The sequence below is a fragment of the Lissotriton vulgaris genome, chromosome 5 (genome assembly GCF_964263255.1).
Source record: "Lissotriton vulgaris chromosome 5, aLisVul1.2, whole genome shotgun sequence".
NCBI lineage: Eukaryota > Metazoa > Chordata > Amphibia > Caudata > Salamandridae > Lissotriton > Lissotriton vulgaris.
In genome coordinates, this window is record NC_141693.1 from 1,834,293,377 (window position 1) to 1,834,310,282 (window position 16,906).

Sequence of the window (16,906 nt, forward strand, 5' to 3'; positions counted from 1 at the left end):
TCTCTCTATCTCTCTCTTTCTCTTTCTCTCTTTCTTTCTCTCTCTATCTCTTTCTTTCTCTCTCTCTCTCTCCCCCTCTAATATATAATAAACTTATTGATTAGCTTGAACAGTTATGATTGGCTCTGAGTAACTGAGATTGTTTTCTCCTCTGGCAATGTTCGACCTGCAGTCCTCACAAGGGTGTGCAGGCTGCCATAAACATGCTTTGCCTTATGCTCTTTGGGACAAGCCAAGTCCCACAACATTACCAGGGCGGGATAATGGCACATTGATAACAGGTGGAATATGTATACATTAACCCCAAAAATTTGAAGAATGTCTTGTTATCACATATTCAATGTTTGTGAACATCCAGTGACCATGTGGTGCTTGTGTTTAGATATATTCCACTAACTGCCTGCATGTCAAAGGCTGTTGATGCTTTCTGCGGCTGGTTGATTTTTTTTACTAATGTAGTGCTTTTGTTCAGTATATCTTTGCGTATGGTCTTCAAAGTTCTAAACCCAATAAAAATGCAGATATAATAAGCGCAAAACATTCACCCAAAAAACTTGCACCAAAGAGTGTTATGGTGCATATCAACAAACTCAGACACCATTGATTGCGGTTAGCAGTACCAAAGGAGCCATAATGCACCCACCCACATTTCATTTAAATCACCCGTTCATGTGTGGAATACTAGAGTGGAGGGGGGGAAGATGACCACAGCAGGGTCATTTCAGAAGGTTGTATAGCTTGATTGGTTCTGAACCATGCCCTAAGAATGGAAATGTTGGCTTTCTGGTTAGTATTTTTTAATTGCAATGGCTTGTAATATACACCTTAGCTTTTGTTGAATGCTATTTTAATGTACTCAGTAACTTCCACAGTATGTTCAAGGACTCAGCAATGTGTGATTTGCCCATTTAAACGGGGTCACCCTGTGAGCATTGTCGAGGTGCTTGGTATGTGCTGTCTTCACTGAGTTCCTGGATAAAGCTTAATTTTAACATTGTTCTATTCCAGTAGAAAGGCGCTTCCCTGAGCCACATTTATATGCTAGGTGCTGAATATTATGTGGAATCCTTTTGTGGAATAAAAGAAAAGGAAGAAATTGACACCAGTGGGATATAATCCTGGTATTTAAACCTATCTTCTCCTTCATATCTCCTTGAGATCCGCTCTCACTACACCATGTGAAGCGCCCTACAATCTACCAGCAAAGCCCTACTCCTTTCACCCAAACAGGGCTGTGTCCAGATTCCCATCTTTCACTCTCATTGGCTCCCTGCACTGCATTCTCCTACCGAACGAGTAAGAGCCATCACCTCCCTGTCAAGTTCAAATTGCTGTAAAAGTTAATCTCCTTTAAAGGGATCTTTCAAGACCGATTACATTTAGCTCCCACTAATCCCAAACACACCTAGTCCTGCCGCTGTCACGTCATGTGTATCATGTATCGTGTGTGTTTGAAAATTTCCTTCTATGTCACCACCTAAACTGCTATTGTGCTGTTGAACTGCCTTTGCTTTCGGCAGAAAAAAATAATTGTGGGCCAATAAACCAATCACGGAGTTGTGTCTTAGTGCTAGTAGAGCGTGTAGAGAAAATGACAAATCTTACAGAATTTCTATCTGGTATAGGTATTTGCCATCCTGTCCATGCCAATGTACACCTGATCTAGCTCTAAGAAGAAGTAGAAATACCTCTCTAAGGAGTGGATCAGATATTTGGGCGGGAAAATGAGAATGTGGAAGCCACCTTGGGGTGACAGAGGGACAAGAGGCCTGACCCCTACTTTCCCAAGACCTGCTTAAATCTCTGCTGCAGAACTTCATTTTATTGGCATACACCACTCCAACCTCCAACTGACACATCTTCTTTTTTGTTGAATCCCCTCAAGTTCCTAGCTCTCCACTGCCACTTTGAGTCTAATCCTGTGGCCATCAACCACTGTAATGGATCACAACATCTTGTGCCGCTCCCTACAGAATCACACAGCAAAAATTACTTGCGCTCCTAACCCAGTTCCTCATCGGCACACAAACTTCCAGTGCTCCTACACTAAAGGCCATTCTAGTGGCAAAACCCACTTGCAAATGATCAACACCACTGCGTGAACATCTTCCCACTTAAACCAAACAAATACTTAAAGGAAATCCAACAATAAGTAGCTTCTAATTTGGCCAACCACCCACCAGGTATGCCCTCCACTCCCAAAAAAACACAGCCATCATCAACTTCGCATAGTTCAACGTCCCCTGGGAAGAGACAAACCCAATAACTCCCAGGATCATCACCCTGACCACATTCCAAACGTGAATTACTTAAAAAAAGGTCTGATATTGAGCAGCTTCCCATTGGTCCACACTCCTCTCCCCTCTTCTTCAATACCTTTCCATTAACCAAGCCTAGGTCCAGGAATAAATCCCTTCCATTATGACACCTCCATGAACATGGAATATCAATCCATTGCACACCATCATCCCCCGGAAGAGATCCCATCATTACCACCCCTCCCCCGCGACCCATTTCCACTAGCCAGCACTACTGCAAAAGAGTTCAATCTGAAGAACTTCAGATTGAATGTTTCCTCATTGGCCAACCCCACCTCAAAGCCCTTCACCCCGAACACCTTTGAGGTGTGAACCTAAACACTCCAGAGACCCCATTCTGAACACTTTCCCATCATTTCCCTTAGTACTCCCAATATTTCCACCCCAAGCACCTTTCCACTAGCCAACACTGCAAAGTCCTCCACCCTGAACACTGTCCCAAACAGTACTCCTAAAAGACCCAACCCTAAACACCTTCATGTGACTATCCCATACTCTTGGTAAAGCCCACCCAGAGAGTGCCTACCTCCCTGTTGGTCTGTTTCCAGTTCTGAAAGTCCATGTAATAGCCTGATGCCATCTGGGTGTCGTAGTCTTGATTTGCTTACACTGAACGAATTAGACAAATACGCTTGAAATCAAGAATTGGAGATGGAAAATTTAGGAGCAGAGATAGTGGCCAAAATGACATGAAGTGAAGTGGTCACCCTACCCGACCCTGCACAGAATTACCGCATCCACGTCTAAAACCCCAGCCTGAATGCACCCCCATCATTACCACAGCCACTCCCAAAACCCACCGAACACCCTTCCCAGAGGCAAATAGTACTCTAGTGACTGCACCTTAAACACCTTCACATTACTTACCCACCCTTCCCCAAGACCCACACACTGAACACCTTCCTCAAAAAGGAGCCTCCACTCCTCCCTAGATCCTCCAAACACCCCTCCATTGACCCACATTACTCCCAAGGACCTCACCTTTGATTAGACTCTCACCAGAAACAACACCTCTGGGCGAAGATATTGGATGTTCTAAAAACCAAACCATCTACTGTGTTAAGAGCAGCGTGGAGTTCATGCCTGGCCGCCTTCAACTCTGCCACAGTCGCCACACTCCCTTACCCTATAGACTTCCACAGGACCTCTCCCGCGCTCCCCGTCGGCGCGAGGAGCAATTACCAGCGCCCTCGCTCTCATTCTGTTACTGTGCAACAGCTCGACCAGAGAGTTAATTACTATAATCCGAGCCCCCAAAGCCTCTTATTAGAGCGACTGTCTTTTAGTATATTTAGATGGCGTAATAAACTATATTTAAATATTTCTGTCATCCGTGCACCAAAACATCACCGTCCGGTTGGAAAATCTGGTCTGGATTAGTCCTCTTTTGAACAAGAAAACTTTTTTTTCAGGTGACAACATGTGAGGTGTATTCAGTGTGCGAATTTGAACTGGTAGGGCTGGTGGGGGGCAGAGTAGGGGGCAGTAAGCTCCCAAGGAGGGCATGAATATTCAATGGTTGAATATGCGATGGTCCCTGACTTAACTAGAGATCTTGGAAGAAGTTTCACAGATATCATTCGCAGAGACATTCGATAAGACAGTGAGGCCATGTTAGCATACTGCCCTACGCATACCATTCCAATGATAAGCATACGTATTTATTTTTTGGAAATGATATATTAATCCTAACATGTTTTATGTTTTTTCCTCTTGTAGGACACCTTCGGCCTTCCATTGAATTACGGGGTTCGGCAATGCTAACTGCTGTATGTAGCTCCCTTGGGAACCAACGCTCGGACACACCTCACAACTCCTCACCAGACCTGGACCTGCAACCACTGCAACCATATCAGCTCCATAGTGGATCCGAAGGCAGCAACTTTCAGTCCTCGCTGCAGCCGGCAGTGCTCCACGACCTGTCGCTGAGCTCGCAGCACCAGTACTCTTCGCCAAGCCGCTATGAGCCTCACAGCTCGAGCCGAGTGAACTGTGAGGACCTGGAGAGTGACGACAACCTGGAGGTGGGCCACTTCTCGAAGCTTCTGCATCCCTCTTTAGAGATGTCTCACCACTACGAGCCCTGGTTCAGACAGACACACTCTGGTAACTCAGCTGAAGACGGGGGAATGTCGTCTTGGTGGGATCTACATGCCAGCTCCAGCTGGATGGACCTGCAACACAGCCAAGGTAACCTTCAAGCACCAACTCACTCAGGAGGACTTCAGTCATCTATTGGTGGCTATGGAACTGAGCATCAGCTGTGTGGTCCACCTCACATGCTGTCCTCTTCACAGCATCTCATTGGCCAAGAAGGATTTAAGCAGCTGGAGTCATCCCAAGAGCCTCATGTTTCGGATCAAGCCATGGAGAATTCAGTCCGCCCAAAGAACTCGAGGCGTTCCGTGCCCAGGAGTGCAGGTCAAGCAGTCTGCCGCTGCCCAAATTGTGTGGATGCGGAACGCCTTGGGCAGAGCAACGACAGCACTAGGAAGAAACACCTCCACAACTGCCACATCCCGGGATGTGGTAAGGCCTATGCCAAGACCTCTCACTTGAAAGCCCACCTGAGATGGCACAGCGGTGACCGCCCCTTTGTCTGCAACTGGCTCTTCTGTGGCAAGCGATTCACCCGCTCTGATGAGCTACAGCGGCACCTGCAGACCCATACTGGTGCAAAGAAGTTCACGTGCTCAGTCTGCAGTCGAGTCTTCATGCGAAGCGACCACCTCACCAAGCATATGAAGACCCACGAGGGGGGCCGGGAAGCGGCAGAAGGAGAGAACAAAGGGAATGCTGTGGAACCCTCCGGGAAAGCCAAGCGCGATCCTGACGGCAGCGCCCCGAGTGGCACTCAAGTGAACTGAGTCTCTTCCGGGGACCTACTGCCATAGATGCTCCGTCCACAGGGATGGCCTTCCTCAGACAGACTGCACTTGCTGCCTAGATCTAGCGGTTCTCGTGGGGTCTTGACTGACTGGCTCTTGGACTTCCTTCGAGCCTTCATCAACACACCTACCCCTCCTTAGTTGGACAAGGGGTCGAGGACCGACTGCCTTTAGAAACTTTTAACTATGAACATTCAGCACCTCAGTAGGGTTAATTTATTTTTTTAGTGGAAGGAGGGAAAGTTACATTTTGTAGTAGACACTGTGTATTTTGTTGTGGAGGTGAAGGGAGAAAGCCTGCGTGCAGCTGTGGATTGTGGGATAGGAATACCTGAAAGAGTATCTGAAATCATTTTCTGCTGTTTCTTGGTCCTTCCGGCCACCATCATCAGGTAGAGACGCCATGATGTGACCCGCCTGAGTCTGTGCGCGAGGCCTAGCATCAATCAGTTCCCAAATCACGGCTCATGCCAGAGCTGGATCTGTCCGGACATGTCCCAGGGAACCTGTAGGAAGGATCTGAGGCACGAGGAGGGCGGAAATTGCTCCACGCTTTATCTTCTCGCTCAATCGATGCAGGGTGAGCTTTTGAGCTCATCTGCTCTCTCCCTCTGTTGACAACGCATGTGTTGCATGAGGAGGGCAGAGGGGCTACACCTCCCTGAAAGCCCTGCCGAACGCAGGCTGAGATAATAGGGCCAGTGTTCTAACTGTTTAAGCTTTCCTGTATTTTCGTGTCTCCCGGAAGTTGCTGTTTCTCCACACATTCCCCTGAATAGCATATGGGAGTCGTAGAAATACGCTCATATGTTCGAGGACAGGCTCATTTACTATTAAACTCCAACCATCGATTATTTGGGGAAAGTGTATTTTTCGAAGCCCTTGCTGTCTTCTCCGTTGGTGTAAATATGCAGATCTAGTGAGCGTGCTCTCAATGCTCCTGCCTGATCAGTAGAGGCAGTATGCCATTTATAGATGGGCGGCCTCAACATTTGAATACCAGCATGTATTTGGCAACCATGTCACTCTATTTTCAGCTCTGGGTTTTTATTTAACAAACTAAATCCCTCTGGGAATTATTGGTGTCTTTTAATTGATCTTTCTGATTACAAGTATCAGTAATGTAAAAGCTGATTAAGCAACTGGAAGCAAGGCACCCCAATACCATGGAGCAGAAAGTAGCACTGCTTGAGTCAGGTAGTTTGCTTTGAAGGAGACATTTTACTATCCGTGCTCCTGAGTGGTGCCTGGTGGTATGTCACATGGAGGTAGCGGTATAAACGATCCTAACACGATTCCTGCCATTTGGTGCTAGAGATCTTTCCCGGGTCCTGAGTGACGAGCCAATCAGTGAAGGTTTTAGGGCCGGATGTAGAGTCTGGTGTATAGGATACTTCATCACAAACATGAAGATATTCAGTCTGCAGTATTACAAGTGCATTATATCCCTCGGTACTTGAATTACAGCAGATGGGATATCCATCAAGTTTGTGTCGGTGAACCCTACCTGCCAAACTATAAATCAGGCCCTTAGACTTTCCATTATGGACCTGGATTCATAATGGGAGGAAAAAACAGGGCTTGGATATGCTACCCATGCATATGCCCGTATAACTTTAGAGCTCTGTTAGTGTTGGCTTCAGATGTCCCATCCCACTTGCAGACCTTTCATTCTACAGTTCTGCCTTAGACTGTAACCGGGCAGCTGCAGGTGCGATAATATTCATGTGACAAAATATGGGGACCAACTCACAGACAACTGCTGCACACAAGCTTTCTTCAGAGCTTTATGTACATGGGGTCTTATTGTATCTCCTCTTAATTCGTTTTTACCATCCAGGTTGAAGAGAGCGAGTGACTGATTCCACCTATTAGATAAAAGTGAGTTCACCAGGACCCATCAAACGGCCCAATACGTGCACTGAACTAGGAGGAATTGTGCTTTTTTTATTATTAATAATATTTTTTGTTTTTTTAATCATTCGGTGTCAGTTGTATCAAAGGGTTTTGCCCATTCTGTGTCTATGGGGAAATGTGTTGATACATATGGCCCTTAGTCTTTAATTTTGGACATGTCAGCCAAGCCGTCCAGTTCCCCCTCATGTGGAGGATCTGTTCATTGATCCACTCCTACCACCTGTAGGGCCTATTGTGTTGCCACCTTTCTCCATGTCGGCAGAACTCCATGTTTTCACTGCAAGTTGTAGTCCTTCTTTGCTTTTGTTGAATGAACACAATTAAAACCAGGGATTTGTACTTGAAAAGCGCTGGAAGACAAGGTGCTTGGTGGGAACCTTGGGTGTCAATTGACAACTGGACAGTTCAATATCTGTGAAACTTTCATATGGTAATTTCTGGAACATTCTTGTGACAGCACCATGTTGTGGCAGCCATCTTGAGGAGTGTGCACATTTTCAGTAACGCCTGGCGGATTTTAGATATGTTCTCCTTTAGCGCTGTCTTCACTGTGGATAGTTTTGTATTTCATCAATTTTGTTAACAGAATCTCTACCAAGCTGCATACTATATCCTCTGGAAAGGGATGTGCTCCTGAGGCCAGAACAGGTCAACTGCCCAGCTCTTCCCTTTGGGGGAGACATGAATATGTCTTCACTACCTATTAAAGAAAAAACGTAAGGGTAAAACTGACTATTCGCTTATATTTCAGGAGACAGTGATAGGGGTGGAAATATGTTTTAAAATGTTATTAAACATTGCATGCACATGCCCAAGAATGTGCTCTTTCTATGAAATATCAGCCTGCCCAGTCACGGGGGTTAGCCTGGAAGCTTCCAAATACTGTGAGAAGGCCTGTGAGGTTGCCACAGGTACTCATTCTGGTGATTTGACTAATTTTAAAGATTTTCAGAGGTGTGTAAACTAGGGGAGATGATCAGTCAAGGGAACTGGATAGTTCCTAGAAGGTATCATTGTGCTTCTAAAATGCTTGTAGAGCTGGCGAAGGGTCAGTTTCATGTTGAGTGTATTAGTGCTACCTGATCTAATGGGATCAACTCTGCACAAGCCCTACATGCCTTTTACAGGTCCTGCCTATTCTTCACTTACTCAAAATTGTGTTGTAGCTGGTATATTGTGGGGGTGCAGGCTTCCTCCAGGACTGTCCTTAGGAGGGGTACCCAGGTATCTGAGGAGCCTGATAAAGGACATTTATTGAGTACCCAATACATACTGCCAAGACCCAATTCCTCTTCACAACCAGGCAGCTATCATGCCATCTATAATTACCCACCTAATAGCCTTGTATTTTGCACTCCCAATTTCCAGTTGTGGGCATCTAATCTGATTTTCAGAGGCCCGCAATGCATCAAATGTCCAAGTCAGTGCTCTAACCAACAAGGCTTGTGTCACAAGATACATTTTTTTTATGATGGAAGGGTCTGCAGAAGCCATAATAAGCATGTCCATCGCACTACCATGTACTTCCATTTCTGGCTGGACTCCATCAGCTCTGCCCACAGTGATGGGTCCTGGAGCCAGGTGCAGGGCACAGAAACACTTAAGGTTGTATAGTTTCCTACCTTTCTATTTTTTGCCCTCTATATCTTTTAAATGAAGTAAATACAATGTAATTGTTTGAAGAAAAAGTAATGGATAAGTTTGGTCCCAGGCACAGCTGGGATCTCAGAAGGATGTGCTTCCAAGCATGTTGGCCTATCTGGAGCTGGCCAGAGCCAGGAGGCGGACTATGAAAAAATAAAAGGCCACTCTAACACAACTAAACATACTTGATTTGCTGTTCTACTGGCTGTGAGGAGGGTTGTCTCATTGGAAAGTTCCTCAAAAGCCAGTCCAACTTTGCCCGGTACGTCCAATTTGCATGGTTTCTTTGTTGGTTTGGTGTTCTGGATTAACTAATCAAAAATGTGTCAAGGTCTTCACTAAACAATCATATTGTACAGCTAATTGATGGTTCTGGGTTAGCCTATCAGATTGCAGCTCCTCGGTAAGGTTCTTCTAAAACTAGTGTGACTGGCCTCGACTATGGCCCATCAGGCAGTTCCATCCAAGGCTGGATCTGGATTTGCCAACCATGCCTTTCTGTTGCAGACACTTTTTTGAATTAGCAAATCAATGCCTGTTGCGTTAGGGTGTTTTTTGATTACCCAGTCTGACTTTGATTACCAAAAATTGGCTCAGAATAGCCAGCCCCTCCCTTCACCCCAACAGTGAATTCAGATTAGACGCTCAAGCAATGTGCAGCATTTTATTAGCCACTTCGATGTTACTGCACATAGCACGTTCTGCATCATCCAATCTGTTGCTTCACCGTGCGGGTGTCTCTGAATATCCAATCGGACACAGCACCCCACTGACAGTGGGTGGCCACTGAGCACACCGATAATTAAAATAAATGGGATTTAACATGGTGTTTTGTGCAGCACAGGGGTCTGAGACGCAGTTTTGAATGTCTACAAGACCACACCAGGCATTAGGCATTTCCGTTCCCTCTTTTATTAGGCTCTTATATGATATGTACTAAATGAACGTTTATAAATTATTTTTCCGACCTGGACATAGATTTACAAGCTCAAACAGCAGCGCCAGGCTGAACTTCAGTGGCTCTCTCTCAATGCTACCCTTACTGTTGTTACCTTATTAATGACATCCATTTTAGAGGCATTTCAGGCAGAAAAGCTACAGATGTTACAGGGGAGGAAGTGAGACCTAGCGGCCAGGGCATCCAACCTTGTATTTGCGGAACCAAGTTCGAGCCCCCGGCGCCTGGGCAACATCCTCTGATTCTGGTCAAACCACTTAATTTCACAGTGCCCTAAAAAATAATCCAGTGCATCCACAAAGTGTCCATATTTGTGCTATACTAAAATTCCCACCAAAAAGTGTTGCATATCGAAGCAAGAGAGGTTTTAAGGCATGGACAAACTGCACAATTGGCATAGGCAAAATGGCCACCACCGAGGGGTACCCTGGGAACGTGAACATTCTATTTGACGTCAGTCTACCATCTCTATTTCGGTATCTAAACCATTCTCTCTCTCTATGCCTGCCTTCCCCTCTTACTCCTCTCTCTCTCTCCGGTGTCATCTTTAGGATTTTTGTGGATCCGGGCAGGAAATATTTCAATTATTTTTGTGTTACCCAGTTTCCTAAAGTGTGACATATAATTCAGTATAGTTTGGGATTATGGAAATTTCTGTGTTCTGAACAGGGGCCGCCAACACATGTCTTACCTGGGGCCCCAAAATCTTTAAGATGACACTGGCTGACTATGCCCTTTTTGATGCTTGCAAAGTTTTAGCACTAATACACCAGAGAACTATGATTAATTTAATTAAAAAAAAGTCCAGAAATGCAAACGCCGTGTCCTGGGGACCTGAAATCATCTGCTAACCATAGCTCTATATTTGGTGTTAATCGGTGTCTGCCATTTCCTCTCCCCTGGCTTTGACCAATTTGTGCTTCATCTGGCCTCCTATAGTCACTTCCTGTGACTGTCAATGCAAGGTCACTTCCTGCCCGGCATTCGATAGGCAGTGACCTATTTGGAAACCTGTGTCTGTAAAAGTCTGTTCGTGCTGCCCCCACCTTTTGTTTGAAATATTTTTTTGAGACCGCCAGTTGTCATCAGGTTTATCTATTAGTCTGGTCTTCTACATTAGCACGAGCACTTCCTGCTTCCCTTGCCAAACAATTTCACTTCCTGTTAGGCCTAAAAAAAAAAAAAAAAACCTTCCTGTCCCCCGGGGGGAAAGAAGCGAACCCTGCAACCCAGCCGCACCTATGCACACATTTTTTTACGAGTGGATTTCTCCTATAAAACAGGGTGGGTACAGAAGGCCTAGCCCTCCCCACCCATGGGAACCTGTCTTGCTTGGCTCGCCGCGTGGCACAGGTGCACGACCTCGTGGACTAAGCGCTGAAGGATTCAGTGTCCTCCCAAATGTGCATTCCTAATGGCAGAGCACATAGGCTTGTTGACATAGGGCCCGGGGCAGAGGCGGATCGGCCTATGAGCCAATCTGGAGATGTCCCGACAAGCAGGTGCTTTTCAGAGGACAATTGGGTTGGGGAATAGAGGCAATAAAATATATAGAAGCGAGGAGATGGCAGAATAGTGTGGTGTTCAGAGGACAGCGGGTTGGCGGTGCAGTCACTGATATAGAAGGATATTTCAAAATTTCCTGACAAGTCAGTACCTCAACTAGGGCAGGTAAAATTCCTGTCACTTTTATACTTGCCAAAATCTGAACTCTTGAAAGAGCGGGAGTTGCGATTAAAATTGTGCTCTCACTCACTTGACTTTGCAATTTGTATAACGAAGACATGTGAAAACGTGAAAATCTCACCAAAAACATGGAGTTTGAGCCCTAAACAGCGAGTCTTCGCCTGATCTGGAGATAGTTGATGGATCTTGGCATCTCAAGCTCTCCCATACCAGACTAACTCATGTGACCCTGAGACCAGTGGGAGAGTCAAACACATGTGAGTAGGATGGAAGGGGGTAGTTAGGAGGCAAGGGGTGGGTAACATGAGAGAGAGACCTGCTGTTTTAGAGAATTGTATCACCACATGAATATGGGTTCATACCCCAAATGGGCGCATCCATGTGAAACTGGGTGGCATCCGCAATGAATCTAAGTATTGGTAAAAGGTCTGAGAGATAAATGTAAGCTAGTCCCCTCCTTCCTTTTGAGATATTTTCAGATGGAATGGGTGGAGTCGCTGAGTGTGAGTTGGACCCGTCCCTAGGACCCTGTTTGCTCCCACATCAAGGTCAGCCAGGACACGTTCTAACCTTGGACTTGTATAGGAGTCCCATTGCATTCTGGGCCTTGTATTCCACAACACAGTGCATTAGGAATTATTGCCAACCAGAGTGGGTGGGTGCCGCTTCCGACCAAACTGGACTGAGAGGTTCTAACCCACAGCCTGTCAGTCATTCCCCCGTTGGGTTTGAGGCCTTTGACTTGTTAGAAGCAGTTCTTACTGGTGAGATAGTTTAGTGGGTTACTTCACCAACAGCAACACTCTGTGTGCAAGCTCTGAAGTCCAGTACCAGCGCAACCTTTCATCCTTTTGAATTAGGCCAGAGTTAACGAGTGCTATTCAGTCAGTTTAGTAGTCTGTGGTCTGTCAATAGTTGCTGTCTGTGGTTTCACAGACTAACATGTTTTCTTCTCCCCAGACATGTTCCAAATTCTACAATGTCTCTTTAGACCTGAGGTAATACTTCTGCACTGCTGTGAAAAAAACAGAAAAATGCCTTTTTTACAGAAATAAATTTCTTTAGTGTATCTCATTGAGTCCAGAGTTGTCTGTTTTTATGTTTGGCCCTTTTAGGGGAAAAAGGACAAAAGGGTTGGACTATCAGGTAAGTCTCCGTTAGTCCTCAAACTCTCCAGCATTCAGCTTAAGTAGACATCTGGCAAAAGCAGCTTCTGGAAAGAGAATTGAAAATACGCTCCGCGTTAACGGGAAGTCCTGGTTCTAGTGGCAGCAGTGGTCCTGGAACAATGATCAGAGTGGGGGGTGCTGCCATCACTGTTCCATCACTGACGTCATAGGGATTGTGAAAAATCCAAGTGTCAAGCAAAGAACAAGTGTTGGATATGAGCCACACCCATTCAACAGAGAAGTAAGGGTGTAGTATGCACCAGCGGTGCTATTCCTAAAGCATAATGCGGTAGCAATCACATTTTCCATTGACATGGCAACAAAATTCACACTGACTTGTAGTTTACTAATAACACTATATAGCACACAAATGATAGTTAGTGGAAATCAGGTTTCAGCAAATATTGATTATTTGCACATCACCATGTAAAGTGTCTTGACTTGTTTTTAGCCCATTAAAACCGCTATTTTCATCACACTTCAGAATTATTTAAAAAACGTGCTTCATTTGTGCTTTCCTAACTGCTATGTTGTGAAATAGATGTACAGATCATTTACAGATATTTAAAGGTTGTGTTAGAAAAAAAATGACACCCTGCAGTCTTTCCTTTCAAGCTCCCTGTACCCCAGTGACATTGTCACACAGCTCACTTAACACAATTATCTAACTTTGAAGTCAGAGAAAGATAAAGTAAAACTCAACCCCCATGTTAAAAGAATAAGCAGCAATTTGTCAGAAGACACAATCTGACATTTGACCTGTCTTTGAACACATAGCAAATTGTAATACACATTTTTATTGCTCATTCATCATCTGAATTTTAGCATGTTTACTTTTGGGGTGCTGCGGCACTCCCATACCCCTACTTCCAGTACCTTTAAGTGGAAGTTACAGTTGACTATTTACAAATCATATCTACTAGATCCAATTAGTGGCACGAGGATTTTTTGACACCTAATGAACAGTCATAGGGAAAATCCCAGTTTCAACTTGATTCTCGGATTGTCAATTCACTCCAATTTGGCTGTCAGTCTTTTATTTAACACATCAGTGGCTTTTGCGGATATCAACCTGGTTTGCTTCAGTTGGACTAACACTACTGAAATCACTAATTTTTAGAGAGAATGCCACGTTCTGAAATATGATGTCATGGGGAAATTGATATTCTAGAAGACCCAGGTATCTGAAGGCATAGATTAGCTTAATTCTGTATTCTTCAATGGAATTTAACTTTTGTTTTCTGCTGGCCATTTAAAGATAATTGAAAGACTCAATGAGGTAACAGATGTAAAAAAACAAGCATTTACAATGCAATGGTCTCGTCTTTGTTAAAGTTAGAGCTTTTGGCATTGCAAATGGCATTTTTTTCATTTTTTGTTTTTTTAAAAACATAAATAAATGGTATTGTCATTTACAATGGCAATAGGTGAGCATTAGAAAGTAGTAGAGAGTATTAGCCGACAGAGCCCCCCCACACACACAGAGCCACACACACAGAGCCCAACACACACAGAGCCCCACACACACACACAGAGCCACACACACACAGAGCCCAACACACACACACATAGCCCCACACACACAGAGCCACACACACACACACAGAGCCACACACACACAGAGCCACACACACGCAGCCACACAGACACACACAGAGCCACACACACACACACACACACACAGAGCAACACACACACAGAGCCACACACACACACAGAGCCACACACACACACAGAGCCACACACACAGAGACCACACACAAACACAGAGACCCACATACACACAGAGACCCACATACACACAGCCACACACACAGAGCCACACACACAGAGCTACACACACACAGCCACACACACACAGCCACACACACAGAGCCACACACACACATCTACTTTGTGAGAACACAAATAGAACAATATTTAGAGTACTGCTAAGATACAGTTTCTAAACTTGGAGGGTACAAGTATGGTCAGTGTCTACTACTATACAAGTCATCCATACTGTGTTTTTGAGAAAAGTGTGAACGGGGGTAGGGAGATTATGGCAGTCTTTTTGGAAGCCACACAATGTCATTTAATTCCTTTTCAGTTGGCTTCCACGGAGGTCCTTCTAGCCTAATACTTCTGAATCAAGGTGTTGACATGTTTCGACCCCGTAAGAAACTTCGGGGGGGGGGGGAATTCACGTTAGGATGGGGTACTGGTAGGATGCTTATGGTGCCCCCCGCTGCTTGAGCCCCTCAACTTCAGCTGTGCTTCCATCCTAGAATTCTGCAGCTCCCAGAAGGCGTTTCCATCGATGCCAAGCACTTCTTTCCGCTGAATGGAAAGTCTCTCAGAAAGTCGGGGAACATTTCGCTGCAGTTTTATGCTTTCTGTTAGGCCGTTTACACTTCCTTTGACGTAAGTTTTACTACTTTGAAGTCTCTTGATTTTCTTTGAAGTTCCTAGACTTTCTGCAAAGCTTTCTGGGTGTTGCCTTCGGGGGTCTTTGAGATGTAGCCGGACGGAGGGAAAGCCGGTGATGGCGGGGGAGGAACAAAGGTGGTAGGGGTGCTCTTCTGCCTGCAATTCCCCAGCCACGAGGTCCTTTGTCCCGAGCTGTGTGCAGAGGAGCTAGTGAAAGTGAACCGGCTAGGAAGGAGGGGCTCTGGGAAATCCCTGGACAGAGAGGGCCGTCCCTGCCCGCTGGTCACACATCGCCCACCGGGGAGGCAGCGCTGCAGCCCGGAGTCCCCACTGTCTGCACTCTTGCACACAAACAGCAGCACAGGCTGTGCACCACCCCCATCTACCCCCTACACACACACACACCGCTGCACACAGAGCCTCCCCCGCTGCTCACCCCCTCCCCAGGGCTCACCGTCCCTAACCGCCCCATGCAAGGCATTAAGTGGCAGTTCAGTTCTGCCCCCCACAGCCCAGGATGCAGCACCCAAGCTCTTCTGCAGCCCCCTTGCTCCTTGCCGGACTGCTGGCCGCATGCTGCTGCAGCTGCTTTGGAAGGGACGCCCCGGGGACCAGGTACGTACCCTAGATCAGGAGGTGTCTTCACTGGAGGGCCCCACCACCCCCCACGCAGATCCATGCTGTTAACTAACTTTTTACAGACATTGCAAACTCTGGCATCCTGCCGCCTCTGTCTCACTGTCACCGAGCCTAGTGGCATGTCCTTGGTGCCCTCAGACAAGCCCCTTTGGCACCCGCCCCCACACACAAACCCCGAGAAAAAAATCTGTGCCTTGTTGAGACGCTGCCTCGCCCGCTGCAAGCCGCTCGCCTGCACTCCCTCGACTCCGCTTCCCAGTCGTTGCCCTCTCCCGTCTCCAGAGCGCCCGACAGGAAACAGACGTATTCTGGCACCCAGCTGAGCAGCTACACTAAAAGTGTAGTGTCCTATTGGATGGAGGAATTCAGAAGAGTTGAAATATGGACATACAGGCAAAGTTTCCTGTAGGTAGTTATCTGGTCAGTGGTTAAATCAACAACAATAATGGATCCCCTAAGTGTATGTCATCACGCAGAGGCTCCCAACTCATGTTGAAATGTGCGAACCAATGGCTCCCCAGAGGCCCACCGAGGGTTGGTGTCTGGCTTGTCACAGGTAAGCGGCGCAGTGGAAAAACTCAGCGATTCAGAAAAGGGGGTGGTGATGAACAGAGTGTCTGAATTAAGCAGCCCACTCTTACCCAGTCCAAAGATCAGGGCTTGATCCATCACCATTATTTATCTCACTGCCCCATCCCAGCTCAGAACCTGGCTATATGCAAATCAGTCTGTCCCTGGCCCAGTGCATCATGGGAACAGGGCAGACTAAACTACCAAGCCAATTCTTCACCAGAAAGGAAACAAGCTACCGGGGACCAGTTTCTGGCATTTCAGCCGTCGTCGGCCCGGCTTGCTTGTATCCTGATGGTGCAGTGAGAAAGGGACTCATGTCTGAGTATACCCTGCCACACCTATAGTGGCCAAAAACGATTCAGAAAAGGGGGTGGTGATGAACAGAGTGTCTGAATTAAGCAGCCCACTCTTACCCAGTCCAAAGATCAGGGCTTGATCCATCACCGTTATTTATGTCACTGCACCATCCCAGCTCAGAACCTGGCTATATGCAAATCAGTCTGTCCCTGGCCTAGTGCATCATGGGAACAGGGCAGACTAAACTACCAAACCAATTCTTCACCAGAAAGGAGACAAGCTACCCGGGACCAGTTTCTGGCATTTCAGCCGTCGTCGGCCCGGCTTGCTTGAATCCTGATGGTGCAGTGAGAAAGGGACTCATGTCTGAGTATACCCTGCCACACCTATAGTGGCCAAAAAAGATTC

The 16,906-nt window shown here is 46.3% G+C and overlaps 1 protein-coding gene across 1 annotated transcript in view; it reads left to right on the forward strand.

Moving 5' to 3' along the window:
* Nucleotides 1-6,748, forward strand: part of SP6 (Sp6 transcription factor) — a 72,503-nt gene extending 65,755 nt beyond the window's left edge. Inside the window, exon 2 of the mRNA XM_086924296.1 lies at nucleotides 4,038-6,748. Within this exon, the coding sequence (XP_086780422.1) occupies nucleotides 4,076-5,185 (1,110 nt within the window). The 5' untranslated portion in view covers nucleotides 4,038-4,075 and the 3' untranslated portion in view covers nucleotides 5,186-6,748. The remainder of the gene's footprint in view (nucleotides 1-4,037) is intronic.
* Nucleotides 6,749-16,906: the final 10,158 nt, after the last annotated feature.